At 46.6% G+C, this 25,168-nt stretch overlaps 1 protein-coding gene across 2 annotated transcripts in view; it reads left to right on the forward strand.

Moving 5' to 3' along the window:
* Nucleotides 1-25,168, forward strand: part of KDM3B (lysine demethylase 3B) — a 63,115-nt gene that overhangs the window by 32,817 nt on the left and 5,130 nt on the right. The window contains exons 11-20 of one of the 2 annotated variants that reach the window (XM_066616047.1): nt 3,764-3,916; nt 4,737-4,844; nt 5,124-5,251; nt 6,351-6,633; nt 7,555-7,811; nt 17,039-17,305; nt 18,084-18,255; nt 19,715-19,805; nt 19,894-20,024; nt 21,644-21,763. In XM_066616047.1, coding sequence (XP_066472144.1) covers nt 3,764-3,916; nt 4,737-4,844; nt 5,124-5,251; nt 6,351-6,633; nt 7,555-7,811; nt 17,039-17,305; nt 18,084-18,255; nt 19,715-19,805; nt 19,894-20,024; nt 21,644-21,763 — 1,710 coding nt within the window. The remainder of the gene's footprint in view (nt 1-3,763; nt 3,917-4,736; nt 4,845-5,123; nt 5,252-6,350; nt 6,634-7,554; nt 7,812-17,038; nt 17,306-18,083; nt 18,256-19,714; nt 19,806-19,893; nt 20,025-21,643; nt 21,764-25,168) is intronic. The other variant, XM_066616048.1, reaches the window with a different exon arrangement.

The following is a 25,168-nucleotide window of genomic DNA, read 5'->3' on the forward strand; positions in this document are numbered from 1 at the left end:
ACAAGAGTTGCCTTTCTCTGATATGAATTTGTCCAACAGATGAACAAAGGAAGAGTTTTGTGCACTGTTTTTTTATCTATCACTTATATGTATCACATGCACATTTATGAAAGTGTGACTAAGTTTTCACTCAGAACAAAATATATTGAATAGAGTAGATACATAGAATGTTAAGAGGTGAAAGATATATTAGAGGTCATCCAGTCCAACCCCTGTGCAGTGTTCACAACTGCTACACTGACTTGAAACCACTATCCTATTTCCCCTTAATTTTTTCTTCTCCAGGCTTAAATATATTAATAGCTCAATCCTGACTGCACAAATCTCCTGGGCCATCCCAGGAGTGTCACAAATGTGCCGTAAGGCACATTTGCGCCTCCTTAAGAGCAGGCTAGGCTGACACGAGCATCATCATCATTATTATTAATAATATAATGTTGACAACAACAGTATTTATATACCACTTTTCAACAAGAAGTTCACAAAGTGGACAAGCACCAGATCCCAACCAGGACTGAGTGAGTTCATGCTAGCTGAGGCAGGTTGGCATAGGGGGTTGGAGATGGTGGTGGAACTGCCTATAGTTTCCTGGGTCCCCCCTCTTTTCCTTTTTAAATATCGGTGTGACATTTGCTATCCTCCAAACCATCTATCACATCCCATCACGCTACCATTCCCAATTTCTTCTACTCTGCCTTTGTCTTGTTGTTCTCTAACCTCCCCATCCTCGTCCCATAGGGATGAGGAGTCCTGAACCGGATGCCCCTTGGCTCCTGTCGGCCTTCCCCCAGGGATCAGTTTAAAAGCTGCTCTGCCACTTTTTTAATGTTATGCGCCAGCAGTCTGGTTCCATTCTGGTTCAAGTGAAGCCCGTCCCTCTTGTACAGGCCCCGCTTGTCCCAAAACGTTCCCCAGTGCCTAACGAATCTAAACCCCTCCTGCCTACACCACCGTCTCATCCATGCATTGAGGCCCCTGATCTCCGCCTACCTAGCTGGCCCTGCGTGTGGAACAGGTAGCACTTCAAAGAACACTACCTTTGAGGTCCTGGCTTTCAGCTTCCTACCTAATATCCTAAATTTGGCCTCCAGGACCTCCCGGCTACACTTGCCCATGTCGTTGGTGCCGACATGCACCACAACCGCTACCTCCTCCCCAGCACTGTCAACCAGCCTGTCTAAACGAGAAGTGATGTCCGCAACCTTCGCACCAGACAGGCAAGTCACCATGCGGTCCTCACATCCATCGCAAACCCCCGTCTCTATGTTTCCAGTAATCAAATCCCCCACTACAAGAAGCCCTCGACCCCCCTTCTGACAAGGAGTATCCCGAGTGCGTTCAGATACGGGCCTGTCCCCTGGAGAAGGGGTCCCCCCTAGGGGATTGTTTCCCTCCTCTCCAGGATGACGTCCTCCAGCCCTGAGACTTCCCACCCGGGCAGTTGAGGAGCTGCATGCCTGAGGTTGGGACGAAGCCTGATCGTCCCTGGAAGTCTCCCCATGGTCCTTCTCTGCCTGCCTCTGCTTCTCCAGGTCGGCCACCAAGGCTTCAAGGGAGCGGGCACGTTCCCTGAGTCTCTGGAGCTCCTTGCACCGAGGATACACCCATGACATGCCCCAGAGGCATATAGTCATACATGTGGCACTTGATGCAAAACACTGGATAGCCCTTGCCCTGCTGCTGGCTGCCTGACTGCATAGCTTTTTTGTTGTTTTTATTTAGGGGTACTTAAACCCTACACTGGTTAGCAGCCCTCTTCTCAAGGGAAGAGAAGGGCAGTGTCTGGGGCCCTGGCTTCCTCGCCCTGCTGCTGAACTCGCCCAGATGCTAAACTCGCAGTCCCTTACCTGGCACTTTGATCCCAGAGGCACTGGGTGTCCCAGAGGCCATGCACACTTCTGCAGAGAGGCTCATGTGGTGGCAGGCACTAGCTTTATACCCCTAGCTAGCTCCTCCTCCCTCCCTCCTTGCTGATTGAAAGGGGGGCTGGTATTCCCAGGTGAGATTACAAAAACTCAGGAAGATAAAAGCCTGTTGATGGGCTTAAACCACTCTGCAGGCCCCTGAATGGGTTGCTTGGATTAGCCTAATGGGGCTCTTATCACCTCCTAAAGGTCAATGACTATGCTAAATTGCCCTGTCTGGTTGGGAACTGCCCCTTCCTAGGTTCTTACCCTCCTAGTTCAGTTCTCTTATGCTGGACTGTTTTTTAACCTAAAGCTAGTTTTTATTTGTGTTTATTGCTCTCACCTAGATCCTGTGTCCCAATTTACTGAACTGTTTAGATTATGTTCTAACTTAGATTAAGTTTAATTTGGGTTAAGTATAGGGTTAATTTAAAACAAAATAGAAAAACTTGCTTTTCACTTTATCCTCCTCTGTTTTATTTATTTTTCCAAGTTCCTGACCCTTGGGCTCTTACTCACGAGTAGGACTCTGCTCCTGCTCAGAGTAGACCTATGTACATACCTACGTATTTATTTTTATTGCCCTCACCTAGCTCCTGTGCTCCACCTTGCTGGACTTTAGATTCCCTCGCTTAGGTTAGATTAGGTGCTAACTTAGGTAAAACTAAATTTCAGTGTTGATTTAAGGTTGATTTAAAGTTAGAAGACAAGGAGTTGGAAAGACAAAGAGTTAGAGTACACTTACCTTCTCCTTCTTGTTGTCGTCCTCTCCTTCTCCAAAACTCAGAGGTCCACTTGCCTTCTTCTCGCCCAGATGCTAAACTCGCGGCGCCTTACCTGGCACTTTGTTCCCAGAGGCACTGGGTGTCCCAGAGGCCATGCGCGCTTCTGCAGAGAGGTCTGATCGGCCTTACATGGGTTGCTTGGATTTGCACCAGCAAATTTGCTGGCATGGATCCAGATAGCCCCATGGAGTGGCTGGTGCGTGACATGGGATGAGGGGAAAACTATCCCCTTACCCCAAGATGTGCTTTAGCTGGCACCTAACTTGTTCTGGATGCAACGCAGGCTACTCAGCCTGCCTGTTCCAGCACAAGTTAGGATTGGGCTGTAAGCTATTTTAACCAGTCCTCATAGGACTTGGTCACCATCTTAGTTGCCCTCCTCTGAACTGCTCCAGCATAACATTCCTTAAGATTTTCCTTCTCCAGTCATCTCCTTCTTATGTGATGCCCTAAACTAGACACAGTATTCCCAGAGAGGTTTAACTAGCCCAGAATAGGATGGAATTGTTACTACTTGTGATCTGGACTCTGTATCTCTGTTAATGCAGCTTAGCAGTGCATTTGTTTTTTTCCAGCCGCATCACACTGCTGGTTTATGTTCAGTTTGTAATCCACAAAGGTCCCTAGATCTTTTGCACACTTGCTGCTGCCACAATTTTTTAGGCAAGTTGGTCAATTAAATTTAGTAGAATGCTTCTAAAGTGTGATTAACCTTATATGCCGAACTTATGGTTGCATCATGTGCTGTTTGAATAACATAAAGTATCTTTTACCAAAAGCATCTTGCAAATATTTCTGAATCCAATACAAAGATATGCAGTTTGACCTGTTTGTTTCCTGAGTTCTTCAAACTGCAATCTCTCACCACCACTATCATCCTTGCTTGGAAAAAGAAGTGGGAGGGAAACCACCTCCACTTACATATGTAAATATATTTAAACCAAATTGTGAACTGTTTTGAGCATGTCTTGTAAAAAAAGCAGCACATAAATAAAATGTTCCCAAGTTTTGAAAAATGGCTGTAACGTATAATTTGTTAGCATGTATGTTTTTGAATTGTTTGCTTTTTAGAAAAAGTGGCCTGGAAGAGAGCAGTACGTGGTGTGAGGGAGATGTGCGATGTATGCGAAACAACACTATTCAATATTCATTGGGTTTGTCGCAAATGTGGCTTTGGGGTTTGCTTGGACTGTTACCGTCTCAGGAAAAATCGTCCACGCAGTGGTGAGTACCTGACATCTTTCTGAGAATGCTGTAAAATGTAGAGAGAAAGGTATGCTGTTTGGGTGGATGGAATGTTTTTTGAGATAGTTAAGCTGACTGCTTTGCTATGTTGTTTGATAGGAGAAGTGTTACAGGTTGGGAGTATTTTCCACTATTTACTCTGCTGTGACTCGTACTGCCTCAGTGCATTGTTGAGAATAGAGAGTTTCTCCCTGTTTTCAACTTTAGCCATGCCTCTCCAGGAACTAGAGCAACATACAGTTGGCCCTTGGTACCCACAGGGAGTTCATTCCCAGACCCCCTGCAGATATAGAAACCTGAAGCTGAATCTGTGGGTTGGGGCCATAGAGGACCTCTGGACACAACCAGAAGTGCCTTTTTTCGTGTCCAAAGGTATTCAGAGGCATAGGGAGGCTGCACGTGACCTCCCTGCGCTTTGGAAGGCCTACCCAGGCCTTCTAAAATGCACTTTGGTGACCCTGCGTAACTAAAATGCAATACAGTAGGACAGAGTTCCATACATAGTTTGAGAGCACTTCTCAACAGGAAAATGGGGAGTAATGTCAGTGCTAGGTTTGTTGCTTCTGGTGTTAATCTTGCATTGTTACCTGTAGTATTCAAGCACTTTCCAGTAGCATGTTAAGCACTGCACCTGATACCCATTATATGCTCAAGTTGTAAATTTATTGCATACAGTTTTGTCTTATAAAGGCTGCTCACAAAACTAAATTTTGACATGTTTGTGTTTCTGTTGAATTAGTCTGATGCTACTGCAGTAAAACGTTTGGAAAATTAAAAGATTTGGCTCTTTCCATTTCAGAGACAGAGGAGATTGGTGACGAAGAGGTTTTCTCATGGCTGAAGTGTGCAAAGGGGCAGTCCCATGAACCAGAAAACCTCATGCCAACACAGATCATTCCTGGCACAGGTAATACTTTGCAGATTAGCTGAAGCTAATTAAGGCAGTTGTTGAGATGTGATTCTAATGGTATTGCTGCAGCAAAGGACAAGCGTAGTACAGTATCTGGTTCCATAATACAAGGTCTAAACAGAAGCTGGTTATGTGCAGTGCTGTCAGTCACTTGAGGGACAATATAGGTATCTTGCTTTTGAAGGCCTAGACTCTTTATTCTCAGAGTAGATACTTGCATTTTAAGAGCTTCAATTTTTGTTATGGAATTTCATGCCAGTATTTCTAACTTTCCAGCACTATATAATATTGGAGACATGGTTCATGCAGCGCGTGGCAAATGGGGAATTAAAGCTAACTGTCCTTGTATTAACCGGCAGAACAAATCTGTACTGCGACCTGCTGTCACCAATGGAATTTCACAGGTATGTGAACTAAGAATATGGTCATATTTTGTGCTTACGTAATCTGTATAGAACTTTGGGCCAATCCACCCCATTCCACCATCCCCCACCCAGAAACACCCCCTCCCTGCCTCTGGACAGCCTGACTGCTACTCTCCCTTCCCCTCCACCACCTGGCACCACCACCACCTTACCTTCACCTGTTGCTGATGCATCTGATGCAAGATGCAGAGCCTGCAGGATGGTGAAGGCTTTTCTACCAGCACTGCTTACTCACTGGGTGCCGAAAAACACTTTATGGTGTGTTTACAACACCCAACGCTGCAGCCCCTAGGATTGGACTCTGAGTGCCATAATTCTTCCACCACCTGGCCAAAGATTATGTCTAAACTTTTACTTGTTACTGATTCTTAGACTATGCATTTGAAGTCTAGAGTCTCATTTCTATTACCTCTATAAGGTAATCATTGTCAAAGTGCTTCATACACACAGCCTTTAGTTTCTGCCTTAATTTAATGATCAACAAACAAAATCACGATTTAATGCAGAACTTGTGCATTTAATGCACATCTGTGCATCCTTTGACATAATGTAGTGCTTGAATATTTGGTGCCTTGAACTTGTGTAACTTTTTTAGTTTCTAACTGTCGTGTTAGGACAGAGTCTGGGAGATTTATGAGCAGTCTCTAAAGGATCAGAACGTAGGAGGGGGCCAGGCAAATATTTAAGTAAGCCAGTGTATGTGGCTTGAGTCTTATCTGACTCCCAGTCCGTCTTTTGCCTTCACCCTCTCCCTCAGTTTAATGCTTCCCTTCTTCTAGATCTGCCCTTCTAATCTCCTCTGTTAGCCCAGTTTTTGCTGAGAGAACTGATTTACTACCTTGTTGGATCTGGTTAGTTAGAACTCTACCTATAAGTTGTGAGAATGTTTCAGATATCTTTGTGGGCTTGGTGCTAATGAAACAATCATCATTGCTGTTGGAAGGTTTCATCCTACTCACAACCAGTCTTGAGCAGTAATATTGTGAACTTTAAAAAAAAATTTTTTGTTTTCTCTTGGTTAGTTAAAATATATTTCCAAGGCTACATTTGAACTTCTTTGTGTCTTTTCCTGTTTCAGCAGCTGCCCAGTATGAATCCTGCTGTACCAGCATCTGGAAATGAAAGCACGTTCTCTAGTGGGTCAGGGACAGCGGAGGGAGGGCAGCTGGATACTAATGCTGTTCCTAAGTCTGAAGCTCCAGAGGAAAAACCCGAGGAGGCTGTAAAGACAGAGGTTCCAGCACCCAGCAACAGTAGTGAAACAAAATCTAACAAGTCCCTGTGTCTAGAAACAAGTCCCTCTTCAGCACTGCACTGGCTTGCAGATTTAGCAACACAAAAGGCAAAAGAAGAAACAAAAGGTGAGCTGCTGGAAGATTTTAATTTTGTTAGAAACCTGGTTGTCATTCTGCAGAGAGGGGGATAAAAACAACGATTTTTGAGAAGTTCTAGATGTACAACAGTGAATTACCATGCCTGGTTGGATATCTGGTAAATGTGCCATACCACACATACACATAACATAATATGAACTCTGCTGGCTAAACTGTCCAACTCATTTTTGGCTCTGCTTAAATGGATGTGTTGCATTTGTGAGTTGAACCATGTTATAAGCCAGCTCGAATGTTGCTGTTAGTACAGCATCAGCTGGTTTAGTATGCAAAGGTAGGATTTTGTGTGTTGTGGATGCCACCCAGTGTTTTCAACATATTGTAGGTTTATGGCACACAGCAACATAGATGTGCTTCTGTGTTTTGAAGAAGATTACCAGGATTGCATAGTGAGACCTCCCTATAACTATTTTCCCTCACATGCTAGGGCAGAATCCTCTATGAATTCTGGAAGACTTGTCTCCTAAACTGATAGCCAGCTAGAACATACCTAAACCTTTGAAGGTCACAAAGACAACTGTGGCCCTTTGACATTCGCATATTGCATTCCAGGCTGACTAGAATAATTGTCATTTATATGACCACAGGCGTTATATTCACAACTGAAGAATGATCAAGCATGCATATTATTACTATTCCTGCAACCTTGCTTTGCCTTCATCATCTTTTTCTCATCCCTTCTATTTTTTCTGATTAAATAGCTGAATTAGTAGCTTATAAATCTTATGTCATAAGATGCTCCACTTACAGAAGTTCTTGTAATTATAGTCATAAAACTCTCTTACATGGCTGCCCAAATACTTCCATGGACATGGTTTTAAATATATATAGTGTATTATCACTTTGTGCCATCTTACATTTTTCATTTTCCTTGGTGTTTTGTTTTTCCAGAAGCAGGATCTCTGAGATCAGTGCTCAATAAAGAATCTCAATCACCTTTTGGATTGGATTCCTTCAACTCCAACGCAAAGTCCTCCCCCTTAACTCCAAAGCTTTTCAATAGCCTATTATTGGGCCCAGTTGCCTCAAGCAACAAAACAGAAGGTTCTAGTCTTCGTGATTTGCTTAACTCTGGACCTGGAAAGCTGCCTCAGGCCTCAGCTGAAACAGGGATCCCTTTTCCTCCTGTCTTTCCAGGCGCTTCCGCAGTAAGTAATATTTAACTATATAGGGCAAATAAGTATAGGTTGAGTCTCATTATTCGTGAGGGTTCCATTCCCAGGACTCACCTGGATGCAAAAATGCACTAAAGCAAATCAGTTTAAAGAACAAAGGGTGCAGTCCTAACCCCTTATGTCAGTGTTTTCCAGCAGTGGCATAGCGGTGCCAGTGGGACATGTACTGCATCCTGCAGTTGGATGTCACTCAAATTAAGGGAGTGACAAAGTAAGGGCCGCCTAAAAGTAAGGGAATGTTTCACCTCAGAACTGCATTGATCTTATATTGATAATGGAAAGCACTGACACGGGGTTAGGATTGTGCCCAAAGTCCCTTTGCTCCGGTGGTTTAAAAACAGCCTTGCTGACCTTTTGAAATGCACACAGAGGCAATCAGTCTCTCTCCAGGAGCTTAGGCTTTACTAGGAGGCAGCAATCCCTCCTTCACCAGGAGCCCTAGTGAGGGGGAAAGAATTGAGGAGGTGATAATCGCTGCCACTTAACCTTCTTTCATGTGCTCAGGGGAAAGGGAGGAGTGAAGCCTGCAGAGAGAATGACTGATGATTGTCAGCTGGCTGCCCTCTCTGGCATTATTAAATGACTGTTTCCCTGGAAGATGAAGGGGTTAATTCTGTACTGTGTGGGATGCCCCTCCCTCTGCATAAGACAGGACCGGACTGCTGACATCTCCTCCACCAGGGGACATCCTGGTCCCAGTCCAGTCCTGACACGATAAGGGACAGATCGCGTGTTTGCTAGCTCCATAGAGCTCAGCATTCTACTTTTCCTCCTCCTCCAGAAGACCTCTCCTGGCCTCTCTCCCTGCTCTTTTTCTCCCCCATCGCCCTTCTCTACCCAGTCCCTACTCCTGGGCAGAGATTGGGCCCGCCTTGGGGGGGGGGGTGCGTGGGCTGCTCTATGCAGGCCCTACCTCGCAGGTGGCAGTCACTGAACCAGCCAGAAGAGCACCAACCCTTCAGGGTGCATCTTTTACAGCGGGGGGAGGGGGTAGGCAACCCCATGGGCGAGTGCTTCCCTCTGGCACGCCACTGCAGGGGTAAGCCTTCTCCCTCTCCCCCCTGCCTCAACCTCCAGAGCTCTGGAGGTTCCTCCAGCATGCATACCACCGCGCGTGGGTCAGGAGAGGCGCCACGCAGTCAGGCGCACCTCGCCTCTCCCTCCCTTCCTCCAGCACAACAGAGGCCGCGGAGCATTCCCTTCCCGCCCAGGCCGTGAGGGAGAGGCTGAGTGCAGGAAGAAGGGGCAACTGCATACAGAGCACCCCCACCCCACTTTCCTCCTGCGTGGCTCTGAGGCCCCAGTTCCTTCCTGTGCCAGCCCCAGGTGCACACGGGGAGAGAGGCAAGGTGTGCACAGCACTCCTCCATCCCTCCCGGTGCGGCTGCAAGCCCCGGGGGGTGAGAGAGAGAGAGAGAGAGCGTGCCACAGTGCGGGCTGCAAAACGCCACCTGGGCCCCCTCCGGTACCATCCTAGACCCCGGAGAGCCTCCCACCCTGGTCTCTGGCTGTGAGGGGGAAGGCTACTTGCGAGTAGAACAGCAGGGCAACCAGCCAAGGAGCAGCACCCCGGCACAAAGGAGCACCTCCAGCCCGTCTATATGAGTAAGGGGATGGAGGTGCAGCCACTGGCAAGCATCCCATCCATGGGACTCCTGGGACATGGTGAGGGGGCAGATGGTGGACCCCAAGGGGGGGACAGCCCCAACCCAAGCCCTTCCAATGAAGAGGGACAGACAAATTCCCCCTTCCCCTGGATTTTTCTGCCATGGTCAGGGAAGCCATGGGGGGAATGTTAAAAAAGGAACTGCCTTCCCTCATTAAAAGGGCTATTAAGAAGGCTAAGAGCTCCAGGAAGAGGGATAGGTCACCAAATTCCGTATGCTCTTCCCTCTCCTCCTCCAGTGAGTGCTTAGGGGACTCCCCCCCCCCAAATCTAAACGCAGAAAGAGGGGAAAGAAGCCCAAGCTGACCAAGAGAGCAGCACAAGAGCGCTCTAAGAGGTGCTGGGAAAAGCCAGGGGGAGGTCCAGATCCCCCTCCGCCTCCTTATCCTCCCACACATCTGGTTTTGAGAAGGAGGAAGGGGAACTCTCTGGCGATGATGCTGATAGTGAAAGCATCAGTGATGATGCTGATGCCCCAGAAGGTGGATAGGCTCTACCCTATAGACTTGTTCCCCAGAGTGATGGGCAAGGCTTCCCAGTCACTAAACCTTGCTCCTAAGGGCGACGCCACACAGAATCAGGAGGGGGGGACCTCAGCTTGTTCCCCAAGGGACCAATCAAGCCCACAGTTGTGCCCTTCCCAGAAGCCTTCCAGCGCATGCTGGATGTGGAATGGGCTAATCCTAACCACTATAGACACAGCTCTCAGTTTATAGACAAGCAGTTATCCTTCCCCTGGGGGCTAGGGATAAGAATAGGCCCTCAGTTTGGCTGTACTTGTTGTAAGAGGCGACTAAACAGCCACCAGGTAGTTGGGACTTGTCAGCCTGGGAAGGCAGCTCATCGAAGAGAAGGAAAACTCTTGATCCCAAACCTCCACTGCCTTGTGGCTATTTCCAGTTATGGAAAAGGCTTCAGGAGTCAACCTTGAGGCAAAATCCGGAGCCGGAGTCCCTGAGGCAGTTCATGGCTGAACACAGTCACACTCTGGCAACTCCTGCGACGCCGCTGGAACCAACCGTATTGGCTTTTGCCTTTCCATTGGACCATTTCAGCGACGTGGAGAGGGGGGATTTGCTGCATGGGTAACAGTCTATCCTCCATATCTACTTTACCCAGGCTTCACGCTCTGGAGAGGACATTCTGTTCCAGAGCCACCATTCAGAGCACAATACCATAGTCTTCTGAGACTGAAGGATGCCAACAATGAATGAATGATACCCTGCCAGACAAGGTACTCCAGTCTTCAAAGGTTCCAGTGGTGGATGCTCCTGTGACAGCGCTATCATCCAGCGCAGTACTTCCCTCTGAGGGGGAAGGGGGTCCCAAGGATTGTAGTGACAAGAGAATTGAGGGCTCCCTCAAGCACAACTTTGAGGTCACCTCCCACACCCTGCGTGCAGTAGCTGCCAATTCCATTATGTCCAGGGCTACCTTCCTTTGGGCGGAGGAATTGGCAGCTTCAGAACATGGACTGTCCAAGAGGGCAAAGAGCTCTTTAAAAAAGATAGCCTTGGCAGCTGCCTTTTCAGCAGACTCATTGCTAGATGTGCTGCAGTTGACTGCAAGGGCCGTGGCTTCTAACGTGGCTGCAAGGTGCCACATCTGACTACATGCCTGGGATGGCAGTGCAGCCTCTCAGTCTAGATTGGTTGGCGTACCTTTCCAAGGGGGTAAGCTCTTTGGACAGGCCCTGGATCCCCTCCTGGTGGAGGCCAAGGATAAGCGCAAGGTGCTTCCCTCGGTTAAGAAGGAGCCTAGATAGGGAAAGTCTAGTACTTTTCTCTCCTTCAGGTCCAATTTTAGATTACGGGACACGCCCAAGTCCAGGGCAAAGTGGGTCAAATCCCGCCTCTTCCCCAGAAGTAGGCCCTAGAGTGGCCCTGGCTCAGGACAAACCCATAAGCTAGCCATTTTCAACCACTGTGCCGTGGCACACTGGTGTGCTGTGAGTGGTCCACAAGTGTGCCACAGGAATTTGGGGGAAGGTCATTTATTAATAGGGCCAGGGCCAGTGGGAGATGTGAGCCCCCACTGGCAGCACGGTGTGCCTTTTCAGTTGTCAAAAACCTGATGGTGTGCCTTGACCATATTAGTGCCTTGTCAGTGTGCTGTGAGATGAAAAAGGTTGAAAATCACTACCCTAAGCCCTCCAGGGACCCCCGGGGGGCATGGCACCAAGCTTGGAGACACCCCCTGCCCTATGGGGGGGGGGTGCCTCCTTGGCTTTGTGGACTCCTGGCGGGCTATCACCTCCAACGCCTGGGTCCTTCATGTGGTTTCCCAAGGCTACGCACTGGAGTTCCTCTGTCCCCCCCCAGAGTGTTTCTGGCGGGTCCTGGTGTCCAGGGACCCCTTAAAACACCAGCAGAAGCTGGATGCCATCCAACACTTGCTGAACATCAGGGCAATAGAGAGAGTGCCTGTAGCCCAGAGGGGTCGGGGGGTGTATTCGTTATTCTTCCTGAAGAGAAACGGGGAAATGAGGGCCATTTTGGATCTGAAGTGGCTGGACCGTTTCCTGAAGAAGAGAAAAGTTCAAAATGGAAACTTGGCATTCAATTATAGCAGCGCTTGAAGAGGGAAGTTTCCTGTCTTCTTTAGATTTATCCAGTTCCTCAGGTTCCTGCCAGTTCCTCAGGTTCTGCTACGGGCATTCATTTTCAATACAGATCGATGCCTTTTGAGTTGTCAGCAGCTCTGAGGGTCTTCACCAAGGTCCTGATGGCCCACCTCTGACAGCAGGGGATAGTGCCTTTTCCTTACCTGGACAATATCCTCGTGAAATCTCAGACCAAAGTCCAGGCACTGAGGGACCTACAGGTCACCATGGACTGCCTCCGCAGACATGGCTTCTTGATCAACGAGAAAAAGAGTTCGATGGTCCCTCAACAGCAGTTTGAGCACCTGGGGATGTGGGTCGACACATTGACCTTCCACATTTCACTCTCTCAGGAGAGGCAGAGATCCTTGGAGACTCTGCTGAAAGCCATCATGGGGAAAAAGGAGGTGGATATTATGCAACTCACCACTCTACAGGGACTCATGGTGTCTTGTCAGGATGTGGTGGCTTCGTCCCGGTTTCACACCCATCCCCTCCAGTCAAATCTCTCCCCCTTCCTACATCTGGTGGAGAGGAGACAGCATCGCCCCGTCCCTGTAACACAGCAGTTAAGGGATTGCCTGAAGTGGTGGTTGGCCCCAGGGAGGCTATCACAGGGGGTCAGCCTGGAGTTCCCATCTAGGACTGTGGTGACCACACGCCAGTCTCCTGGGGTGGGGAGCACACCTGGAGGACGAATTTGCACAGGGGCTCTGAGAACTGAGGGAGTCCCAGCACAGCATCAACTGGTTGGAACTGCAGGCCATCCGACTGGGATTAAGACAGTTCCACAGCAAGATTCAAGGGCCCCACATGCTGGTAAGAACGGACAACACGACCGCAAAGGCCTACGTAAACAGGCAGGGAGGCACCAAGTCTAGGCAGCTGATGCAGGAGGCCTCCAAACTCTTTCGATGGGCGGAGAGCAACCTAGCCTCCTTGCGAGTGGAACATCTAGCAGGATAGAAAAAACATCACAGTGGATTGCCTCAGCTGGAAGTTGATCAGCAAGACCGAGTGGCGTCTCCACCCAGAGGTGTTCACCATAATAGCCGTGAGGTTGTCCACCTGATCCTGAACCTGTTTGCAAGCAGTCATTCCATGAGCATCAGGAAAACCAACACTCTGTCACCTTTACTGGCTCGTCCCCAAGCAAGAAGGCCTCAGTGGCCTCCCTGGCAAGGTGGCTAAAGGGGACCATTGTGGAGGCTAGATAAATCAGACCTCATTGATAAATTAAAGATCAATAAGTCACCGGGCCCTGATGGCATCCACCCAAGAGTTATTAAGGAATTAAAGAATGAAGTTGCAGCTCTCTTGACTAAGGTATGCAACTTGTCCCTCAAAACGGCCACGGTGCCAGAAGATTGGAGGATAGCAAATGTCACGCCTATTTTTAAAAAGGAAAAGAGGGGGGATCCGGGAAACTATAGGCCAGTCAGCCTAACATGCATACCGGGTAAGATGGTGGAATGCCTCATCAAAGATAGGATGTCAAAACACATAGACGAACAGGCCTTGTTGAGGGAGAGTCAGCATGGCTTCTGTAAGGGTAAGTCTTGCCTCACAAACCTTATAGAATTCTTTGAAAAGGTCAACAGGCATGTGGATGTGGGAGAACCCGTGGACGTTATATATCTGGACTTTCAGAAGGCGTTTGACACGGTCCCTCACCAAAGGCTACTGAAAAAACTCCACAGTCAGGGAATTAGAGGACAGGTCCTCTCGTGGATTGAGAACTGGTTGAAGGCCAGGAAACAGAGTGGGTGTCAATGGGCAATTTTCACAATGGAGAGAGGTGAAAAGCGGTGTGCCCCAAGGATCTGTCCTGGGATCGGTGCTTTTCAACCTCTTCATAAATGACCTGGAGACAGGGTTGAGCAGTGAAGTGGCTAAGTTTGCAGACGACACCAAACTTTTCCGAGTGGTGAAGACCAGAAGTGATTGTGAGGAGCTCCAGAAGGATCTCTCCAGACTGGCAGAACGGGCAGCAAAATGGCAGATGCGCTTCAATGTCAGTAAGTGTAAAGTCATGCATATTGGGGCAAAAAAATCAAAACTTTAGATATAGGCTGATGGGTTCTGAGCTGTCTGTGACAGATCAGGAGAAAGATCTTGGGGTGGTGGTGGAGGACAGGTCGATGAAAGTGTCGACCCAATGTGCGGCAGCAGTGAAGAAGGCCAATTCTATGCTTGGGATCATTAGAAAACGTATTGAGAACAAAACGGCTAGTATTATAATGCCGTTGTACAAATCTATGGTAAGGTCACACCTGGAGTATTGTGTCCAGTTCTGGTCGCCGCATCTCAAAAAAGACATAGTGGAAATGGAAAAGGTGCAAAAGAGAGCGACTAAGATGATTACGGGGCTGGGGCACCTTCCTTATGAGGAAAGGCTACGGCGTTTGGGCCTCTTCAACCTAGAAAAGAGACGCCTGAGGGGGGACATGATTGAGACATACAAAATTATGCAGGGGATGGACAGAGTGGATAGGGAGATGCTCTTTACACTCTCACATAATACCAGAACCAGGGGACATCCACTAAAATTGAGTGTTGGGCGGGTTAGGACAGACAAAAGAAAATATTTCTTTACTCAGCGTGTGGTCGGTCTGTGGAACTCCTTGCCGCAGGATGTGGTGCTGGCGTCTACCCTAGACGCTTTTAAAAGGGGATTGGACAAGTTTCTGGAGGAAAAATCCATTACAGGGTACAAGCCATGATGTGTATGCGCAACCTCCTGACTTTAGAAATGGGGACTCTTCACTCACAACAGGAGAGGAAACTGAATGCTTTCCACATGCGCTGCCTCCGACGTATTCTCGGCATCACCTGGCAGGACAAAGTTCCAAACAACACAGTCCTGGAACGTGCTGGAATCCCTAGCATGTATGCACTACTGAAACAGAGACGCCTGCGTTGGCTCGGTCATGTCGTGAGAATGGATGATGGCCGGATCCCAAAGGATCTCCTCTATGGAGAACTCGTGCAAGGAAAGCGCCCTACAGGTAGACCACAGCTGCGATACAAGGACATCTGCAAGAGGGATCTGAAGGCCTTAGGAGTGGACCTCAACAAGTGGGAAACCCTGGCCTCTGAGCGGTCCGCTTGGAGGCAGGCTGTGCAACATGGCCTTTCCCAGTTTGAAGAGACACTTGGCCAACAGTCTGAGGCTAAGAGGCAAAGAAGGAAGGCCCATAGCCAGGGAGACAGGCCAGGGACGGACTGCACTTGCTCCCAGTGTGGAAGGGATTGTCACTCCCGAATCGGCCTTTTCAGCCACACTAGACGCTGTTCCAGAACCACCTTTCAGAGCGCGATACCATAGTCTTTCGAGGCTGAAGGTTGCCAACTGTGACTGTATGTCAGAATGCCAGATGCAAGGGAGGGCACCAGGATGATGTCTCTTGTTATCTGGTGTGCTCCCTGGGGCATTTGGTGGGCCGCTGTGAGATACAGGAAGCTGGACTAGATGGGCCTATGGCCTGATCCAGTGGGGCTGTTCTTATGTTCTTATGCTTACAGAGCACTGGGGGTAGAATCTCCCGAGGGTATCACAGCGCACTCTGCTAGGGGGGACAGCAACTTCTGCAGCTTTTGAAGGAATGGCCTCTCTCGAGGACATCTGCATGGCAGCCAGTTGGGCCTTCACCAGGCACTATAAAATCGACCTTGCCGCCTCGGCTGAAGCCGCCTTTGGTAGGAGGTCCTGTAAAAGTTTTGCAGCGGTATGGTGCGATCTCACCAGGCCCACCCAGGTGATATGTAACTTTGGCATATCCCACACAGTACAGAATTAACCCCTTCCTCTTCCAGAGAAAAATGGATTTCTTACCTATAAATATCCTGTTCTTGGAAGAGGAAGGGGTTCATTCTGCCCGCCTCCTTCCTGGGTGAGATCCCCTGACTGCAGTCCCTCCGCAGCTTCCTCGTCGGCTGGAGGGTGGTAGTTAGGACACCCTGCTGCCACGTTCCCTACCTCTCTCCCACATTATTTTCAAGACTTGCTGATCTCAACCAGCAGTAAAAAGCAGTTCTTTTTTACTTTCTACTGTTGCAGAGACAGTCATGCAAGTGATTACAGGTATAACCTAATTATCCACAGATTTTCTGTCTCAAAGCTGATGGCCCTTTAAATTAAAGGAAAAAATGGAATTCTTACCTGTTAATATCCTGTTCTTGCAAGAGGAAGGGGTTAATTCTGTACTGTATGGGATGCCCCTCCCTCTGCAGGAGACAGGGCCAGACTGCTGATGTTGTCTCCTCCACCAGGGGGCATCCTGGTCCCAGTCTGGACTTGAAGAGCAAGAACCATTATTCCTGCAGAGCACCCTGGAAGCCTACAGCACCACCTGGTATATGCGAGCTAGGGTTAACAGTCAAATTATAGGTTTGTGAACTTTGGCATGCAGCAACATGAGCATGCTTCTCAAATGAGTAGGTATTGGTTGTATTTCAGTGCTTTTTGCGTGTACGACAGTAACACTTGTACGATACTGGGTTTCTTCAAGACCTTGGTTTCCCATTTTCTGTCACTTTTCTTTTTTCTTTTTTTTTTAAAGCCACTTTAGTACAGTGAGCCCTAGGGGATCGGTTTCAGGACCCTGTACGGATACTGACTTCTGCAGAGAATCAAATCTGTGGGTATGGGGGGGCCTGCCAGCAAACCAGAGGTGCCTTTCCAAAGCATTTGGGAGGCCTTCTGAGACTTGGGGAGGCCCTGTGAACGACCAAACTTCCGGTTGCATCCAGGACGTCCTTGAAGCCTCCAGACGTGGTTTCAACACATACCTTGGTCCTGAACCTGCAGATAAGGATGGCCTACTGTATGTTCATCTTCAAGAGTCTGATTGGTTGAAAGATATGATCATATGGCTCACCATACTAACTTTCCACATGATTTAAGTTGCTGTGTCAATTTGTATCTTCCAGGGGGCCAAGAACAAAGCCACTTTGCCAAACTTTCTTGATCATATTATTGCATCTGTGGTGGAAAATAAGAAGATGTCTGATGCTGCCAAGCGAGCAGGCAGTGTGGCAGACACACAGAAAGAAGCAAAAGAAATGGTAATGGGATTAAATGTGCTGGATCCACACACTTCCCACTCCTGGCTCTGCGATGGAAGACTTCTGTGTCTTCATGACCCCAGCAACAAAAACAACTGGAAGATATTCAGGGAGTGTTGGAAACAGGGCCAGGTAAAGTTAATCTGAATCTCTGTGGCAGTGTTAATATTGATCTCAGAGTGAACTGGCCACTACATAGGGATTGATGGAAGGTTTAATCGTTAATTTTCTGTAAGGTACAAGGTGAAAATAGTGCGTTTGTATGTGTGATGAAAACACAGAAATTGACACTAGGAACAAGGCTCAGTATGCTGAGAACTTCAACCTTCAGTTAAATAAAAACCATAGATTTCTAGTTCTTATTGCTGGAAAATTAGACTAGAAAGCTTGTAGGTAATCCCTTGTGAACACTGGGAATTGAGGCCACTTAGTAGGATTGATGGCAACATGGAGGTGGGGATGCAATATCTTGCATTACCTTCCTCAAGACTAGCAAAAATGGAGTAAAGTAAGTAGATATGTGTAACATAAGTAGATATTTTGTAACACAAGAACATAAGAGTAAAAGTTTTATAGGCTCTAAAATTCCATTTTTATTTGCACAGAAGATGGGCTATGTATTACTATGAGTACATAGCTCTTGTAAAGGAATAAATGTGAACATGTTACAGGCTGTGGTGTGTCTCATTTTCTGCATTCTAATTCTGTGCAGCTCCTCACTCTGGGCTATGTAAATGTTGCAGTTTTGCTAACCAATATGCATTCCTGCCCTAACTGTCCTTCTGTGGTCTCATTTATCCATATCTCGTGAATTTTAAATGGCACAAATAACTCTTTGAGCGTTGCTTTCAGTGTCTTCTGAGAATTGTTATAGTGGAATAGAATAATCCCTTATCTTATTATTCCACAGCCTGTTCTAGTTTCTGGTGTTCATAAGAAACTGAAGCCTGAACTCTGGAAACCAGATGCATTTAGCCAAGAATTTGGAGATCAGGATGTAGATCTGGTCAATTGTAGGAACTGCGCCATAATCTCGGATGTGAAAGTGCGTGACTTCTGGGATGGCTTTGAAATCATTTCTAGTAAGTTCTGTTTAATGGTAGAACATCTAGGTCTTAATCTTTTTTCATTTCAAAGGTACTTCTGAGAAAATGTATTGAGCTTATTGGTGTGAGTTTTTTTAATAATCAGTGCCTATAGGAGTATTTATTTCCCACTGCCATATGACAAATCATTACAGCATACGTTCCTTCCTAAGCAATTCATTTTTATAAGGGTGGAGATTTTTCTCTCCCATCACGGAATGCCTTCTTTTATCTCTATAGTTGCTGATACAGGAAATACAGCGCAATCCCAGCTTGCGCTGGAACAGACAGACCAGTTGGTTTGTGCTGTGTCCAGTGCAAGTTTTGGGCTGGCTGAGGCAAGGGGAAAAAATTCCCCTTACCCCTGGGAGAGCCGCAGCAGCCCCAATGGGGCTACTCAAATCTGCGCCACCTGAAGAGCTGACCCAGGCTGCCCAGGAATGAGGTTAGGATCCGGTACAAGATCCTAGCCCCGCTCCCTGCCCTCCTCCACCCTGAAATGCCTCCTCCCTGCCCTCCCCTTGGTCCCCCCCCCCGACTCCCATGCTGGCCTGGAAAGGCCAGTGCAAACTCACCCAGCCTGGGGCTCGCATCGGAAGGAGGCAGAAACATGCTTTATGGCACATTTGCGACCCTCTTAGGCCAGCGCAGGGGACTTTCACTTGCCCAGCACCAGTTCAGGATTGCGCCCTAAGTTGAATGAATTTGCGGTTAACTTTTTTCCCCTAATAGTTGTAGGACTTTGAAGTAGCGAGATCCAGTTAATTTTCCTTTTTCTACTGCCCCTTTATAGACTCTTTTGTCAAATTTTAAATCTACTTTTTCATTTGCATATATCTGGGTCACTACATGAATTTAAGCATGCTTAATGATGATTGTTCCATAATTAACAATATTAACAAATTCTTAATTGCTATTAACAAATCATTAATATTAACAAATAATCCTTGCTACCCAGCCTGGCATCTTTTCCAGTGGCCATTGCTGGCTTTCCTTCTTTTTTTTAACGTTATGAGCCCTTTAGAGACAGGGAACCTTTATTTTACTGTGTAAACCACTTTGTGAACTACGCTTGTTGAAAAGCGGTATATAAATATTCTTAATAATAATATACCGTTTTTCAACAAAAAAAGTTCGCAAAGTGGTTTACAAAGAAAATCAAATAACTAAATGATTAAAACAACTAAGCAGTTAAGAAGGTTCTCACAAGTGACAAAAAGCGCATGCTTTATTCTTCTCATTATAATGTGGGAGAAGATTAGCCTGAGAAATGGTGAATTGCCCAGCATCATGGCTGAGGGGGGATCTGAACCCAGATCTCTCTGTTTTGCTGCATTCTCTTGAATATCCCTTACAGACTTAGTTGCTCGCCTTTCCTTATTTTGTAGACTTGAGAGAAAAGTCAGCTAAGGGCGGGAGAGCAGCATATAAGCCTAGTGAAACTTCTTTTTTGCAGAGCGCCTGAGAGCAGATGATGGACATCCTATGGTCCTCAAGTTAAAAGACTGGCCTCCAGGAGAGGATTTCAGAGACATGATGCCTACAAGGTAAGATCCTTGTCACACTAGGTCTGTGATACAGGAAGTATGCCCTTGTATTTTATCCAGCATCTAATATGGTACATACTGTTTTTAGGTTTGAGGATCTTATGGAGAACCTTCCTCTTCCAGAGTACACTAAGAGGGATGGAAGACTGAATCTGGCATCTAGGTTGCCAAGCTACTTTGTACGACCTGATCTGGGTCCCAAAATGTACAATGCATATGGTACGTAGGGTTGGGAGATAATGTTAACTTGTTCCTATTTTTAGTTATATTGGTCCTAAAAGCCTTCATGGGTAAGTTTCAACTAGTATTGTCCAGTACTGTAGATATGATTCTTGGAGAGACAAAACTCTGTGCACAATCCCTTGATCTTGCCCATTTTGGCTGTTAAAATCTGATTGGCTCCTTGGAGTTTTAATCAGACTAGCAACCTGTTGTTGGGGTGGGGCTTGTCATAGGTGTCGAGCAACTTTGTTGCATGTGCACAAAATATTAAAACTTCATTAAGCAAAACATTCCCCTAGCCAGTCAAAAAGCAACTTCGACTCCTTCCCCCATCATAAAAAGGGTGCAGAAAGAGAAGTGGGAAATTGTGCTCTGACACAAACTCAGAAGTTGGTTCCATTGTGTCCAATGGGGCTTACTCCCAGGAAGTGTGCAGGTATGCATACACAGTCATGTTTAGAACTGAGATTTGTCTGTTTCCCTGAGTGAAAGCATGAGGAGCAGCTGCTTAGATGACTGTGTGCCTGCTTTGGGGCGTGGTCCTATGCCTACCATACATCCTGGCAAAGAAAACAGAACAGAAATCCTGCTGTCACAGGCAAGAGCAAGTCAACTCCTGGCCTCAGGGTAAAACCCTTCAGAGCTGTGACCCCTTTAGCTGGCAAATATACTGCCAGAGGATGATTTGTGTGGCCTTTGCCAAGAAAAAAACCCCGGATTGCAGTTAACATGTGGTCGCAAACCCCACATGTGCAGAAACACATGGATGTGTTTTCCATTCAGATACCTGTATGTCTGGGGTGGGCCTTTGATACAGTTACGGGGTTGTGACAAACTTCAGCACTTCCAAATTTGCCACTGCATCACTGGTGGTGACACTCAAATTTTGCAATCTGCATCCACTGAAATTTGAAGGAGAAGGCCGTATATTTGTCTGTATTGAATGATGCAGTTATAAAGAGATGTGGGCCATACATCTAGCTCCTTTTTTTAGTTAGAAAAGCAGTATATGCGTTGCATCCTAGGGGGCACGAGCAAAAGGAACTCACACAAGCAAACTGCCCTGCCTCTTCTCAGCATAGTGGTGTCCATGCCACCCCCCTACCCCAAAAATCCATTCCAGAGAATTGAGTGACCCTTGTAATGGGATGCAGAGGGCTGTAGGGTTAAAGGAGAAATTGGTGAAAATTGTGCTGTCAATGGAAGTGCAGTCCATTCATCGATGAGACAGTATAAAACCCTTATAGCTAGAGTGAATCACCTTTTTCAAACAGATGCTAAATTATGAAATAAATATTTCCTTTCTTCAGTATGCATTTTGACTTTAACAAATGTCAGCAAAGTTTTTATTTTAATTTTCTGCTGAATAATACCTTTGCAAGCTTTTTTTTGCTGCTTTATTTTTAGCATGTAAGATTAGTAAAGAGATCAGATGCTGCTGTTAGAATTATTATAGTTAAGGATGAGTATGCCAGACAGATTGAATAGGTCTTTGAAAATGACATAGTAGAAAGCACCTCTTCCACACCAGTGAAAATAAGTTGAATAACTATTAGTATCACGGCAAGTAGGTTCCAAACCGACCATCCATTTGGTGGATTACTGTTTTTACTTAGGGCTGATAACTGCAGAAGACAGAAGAGTTGGTACAACCAATCTGCATTTGGATGTATCGGATGCTGTCAATGTCATGGTGTATGTTGGAATCCCTATTGGAGAAGGTGCTCATGATGATGGTAAGCTTTCTTTAGAAACTGCATTTCAAGGGCTAAACAAAGGAATCCTAGCCTGGACGCCTTTAAAAGGGGATTGGACAAGTTTCTGGAGGAAAAATCCATTACGGGGTACAAGCCATGTTGTGTATGCGCAACCTCCTGATTTTAGAAATGGGTTGTGTCAGAATGCCAGATGCAAGGGAGGGCACCAGGATGAGGTCTCTTGTTATCTGGTGTGCTCCCTGGGGCATTTGGTGGGCCGCTGTGAGATACAGGAAGCTGGACTAGATGGGCCTATGGCCTGATCCAGTGGGGCTGTTCTTATGTTTGAAAGATCATAGTCAAGTCTGTACCACTGCATTTCATTACCTTTTGTTTTTATTTGTCCATGTGTTGCTCTTATATATGTGCAGAGATTTTCAGAGGAGGAATAATGAGGGATAAATGGCTAGTTCAGATTGCAAGCTGTAATGCCTCCTAATAAGTAAATTTATTGTTTAATTAATTGGCTTGACTTGAACCTAATAGTGTATGGTGTTCTTGATTACACTGCACAACAAAGTTTTTGCTTCTTGAACACTGTTGGGTGTTCCTTATAGATTTTTGGCTGCTGATCACGAAAATCACATCCAAATTTGCCCATCGCATACCGTTTCATTGAAATCTTCAGTTTTGTCATGTTATTTCTTATATTTGTGTCCAAAAATTTTTGTTTCTTTAAGAGACCTATGAAAAATGTTTTGTGCAGTCTGGGCATGTCCAGGCATGAAATCAGGCCAGGTTGGAAGCTGTTCTGTGGAAGTATGCAGCCTTGGCATGCCTGGGCAGGCCAGAGCCAGCTTGACACTTTCTCAGCAGGCTATATAAGTGGCTTGCATACACAGATGCTGCTCATTGGATTAATATAGACTTTATAGTGTGTAGGTATTGTTTCAAAATATAGCATTGCCTCAGTAGCGCTGTAACAAGTAAGTTAGATGTTATAGACGTTTTACAGGACGATTGGTGTCGGTCGATATGTCTCGTCAATGTCGTAACAGACGCGATACATTCTGCTATATTTGTGGCGAGTATACGCTTGTTCATCAGAGACGCTCACTGACTGCTCTTGTGAAGAAAGCATATCATCTGTACTTCGGCAGTAAAATTGGTGATCAAGACAAGGAATGGGCGCCTCACATTTGTTGTGCAACGTGTGCTGTCTGTCTGAGAGCTTGGCTCAGAGGCACTCGAAAGACAATGCCGTTTGCTGTCCCGATGGTATGGCGAGAACAGAAAGACCATGTGACGGACTGTTACTTCTGTTTGACTAATGTGTCTGGTTTCTCTGCCAAAAACAAGAAGTCAGTTGAATACCCCAATCTGCCTTCAGCAATGAGACCCATGCCACATGACAACAGTCTTCCAATTCCAAAACCACCAGAGGAATGGACCTTAGACAAACCAGATGAAGAAACTGAAATGCAGGGAACTGGCAGTGACATTGATCCGGATTTTGAACCGTGCTCCTCAGGCGATTCACATCTCATAACACAGTCAGAATTAAACTATCTGGTCAGAGATTTGGGTCTGTCAAAAGCAAAAGCCGAATTGCTGGGTTCGAGACTGCAGGAATGGTGTTTGCTGTCACCAGGTACGAAAATTTCTGTTGGACACTGCAACGTGATGCACCGGGCATTGAATGCAAACGAAAATCAGGAGCAAAACACCTTTAATTATGTTGAACTTAATAGCGTATTAGAAACATAAACACGATTAAATACGCTATTGCCGGTAAACAGTTAACTGTCTATTTCTCAGAGTTCCTATGTGATGCAGCAAAACCAAAACTATATTTGTGCATACCCACCAGGTACCTGTCACAATCAGCAAAAACTTTTCAAGAAGCAAAACTTTTCACAAAAATTGTTGTGCGGTGTTATAGCTGTCAGGTGATATGAGAAATGTAGTTCTGCTTTGAGGTACTTATTAGGAAAAAAGCATGAATATGGAGTTCTCATCACAGGCACCACCATGCCATAAAGTGCAAGCTGAATCAGCTGTTTGAAGTGTTTTCTGGGATGGAGCTTCCTGGAATGGAGCTTCACCACTTATAGCTTCCTGATATGTGGTATAGACATATTTTTTGACTCTGCTAGTATAAATACATTGCCTTGTACGTTTCAACTGCATCTGTACTAATGAAGTGCTGTCAACAGAGTACGTGTGTCTAGTTGCTGCTTTCTCCAAATATTGCTAAAGGTGATGTAGTGCTTTAGACCAGTGGTGGGCAAATACTGGCATGCGGGCCATTTGTTGCCCTCGGGGCCCCCCAATCCGTCCCCCAGGTGGCTCCCCATCTCCAACAGGCACTTGGCCCGCTGGAGACTTGCAGGAGCCCTCACTGGCCTGACGGAGCTGCTCTTCGCAGTGGCATCGAGGAAATGGCTGCCCTTGCAGAGCTCTTGCACGCTTGCACAAGAGTTCTTCAGAAGCCCCACCCATTTGACAAACAGGAGGAGTTTGTTGGAGGCCACAGCTGAGGCCACGTGTTGGATGGGGTTGAGAAGTCACGGGTCTTTTTGAATATGCTGCTTGAGTGTGCTTCCTGCTGGGGGGGGTGAGCGAGCCAGCGGGCACTGAGGGGAGAAGTTGCAACTCTGTTTGAATGTACTGCATAGGTGTACTTCATGTCAGGTGAGCTGGTGGGTGCTGAGGGAAGACGTTGTGCTTCTACATTTATTTGCTTTGGTGCATTGGGGGGATTGCTGAGCAGGAGTGAGTAGTGTGGGTCTGTTCATGAAGGGGATAATGTCCTGGCTTCATTTTGCTTTGGTGCATTGGGGGGTTGCTGAGTGGGAGACAGAAGCTTGTGAGATACTTATTCCATGTTAACTTACCACCGCTGTGTTTGGGTGAGTGTGCTAAGTCATATGTTTCTGCCTAGAAATATGCGTAGTAAAATTCATTCCTTCATATAAGTTCTTTTCCTAATGTATTCATTTATGTAAATTTATTCACATTTGAAATGTAAATTAATTTTTCCCCAGCCCCCCCCAACAGTGTCAGAGAAATAATGTGGTCCTACTGCCAAAATGTTCACCCACCCCTGATTTAGACCTTCGTGACTTCCTAAGGGCGCAGTCCTTACCCCTTATGCCAGTGCTTGCCAGCACTACGTAAGGGCAATGCAGCTCTGAGGTAAGGGAACAAACATTCCCTTACTTTGAGGAGGCCTCCGTGAGTGACACCCAGCTGCAGGATGCAGCACGTGTCCCATTGGCACCACTATGCCAGTGCTGGAAACCCCTGACATAAGGGGTTAGGATTGCGCCCTAACAGATTCTTTTATCAGATTATTTTATAAGTTGGTTAAATATATTTTGAATTAGTAATGGAATACTGTAAGCTGCCCTCAACCTGGAAGAAAGTTAGGGGATAATTTTT

Source organism: Tiliqua scincoides, chromosome 2 (genome assembly GCF_035046505.1).
Source record: "Tiliqua scincoides isolate rTilSci1 chromosome 2, rTilSci1.hap2, whole genome shotgun sequence".
Classification (NCBI taxonomy): domain Eukaryota; kingdom Metazoa; phylum Chordata; class Lepidosauria; order Squamata; family Scincidae; genus Tiliqua; species Tiliqua scincoides.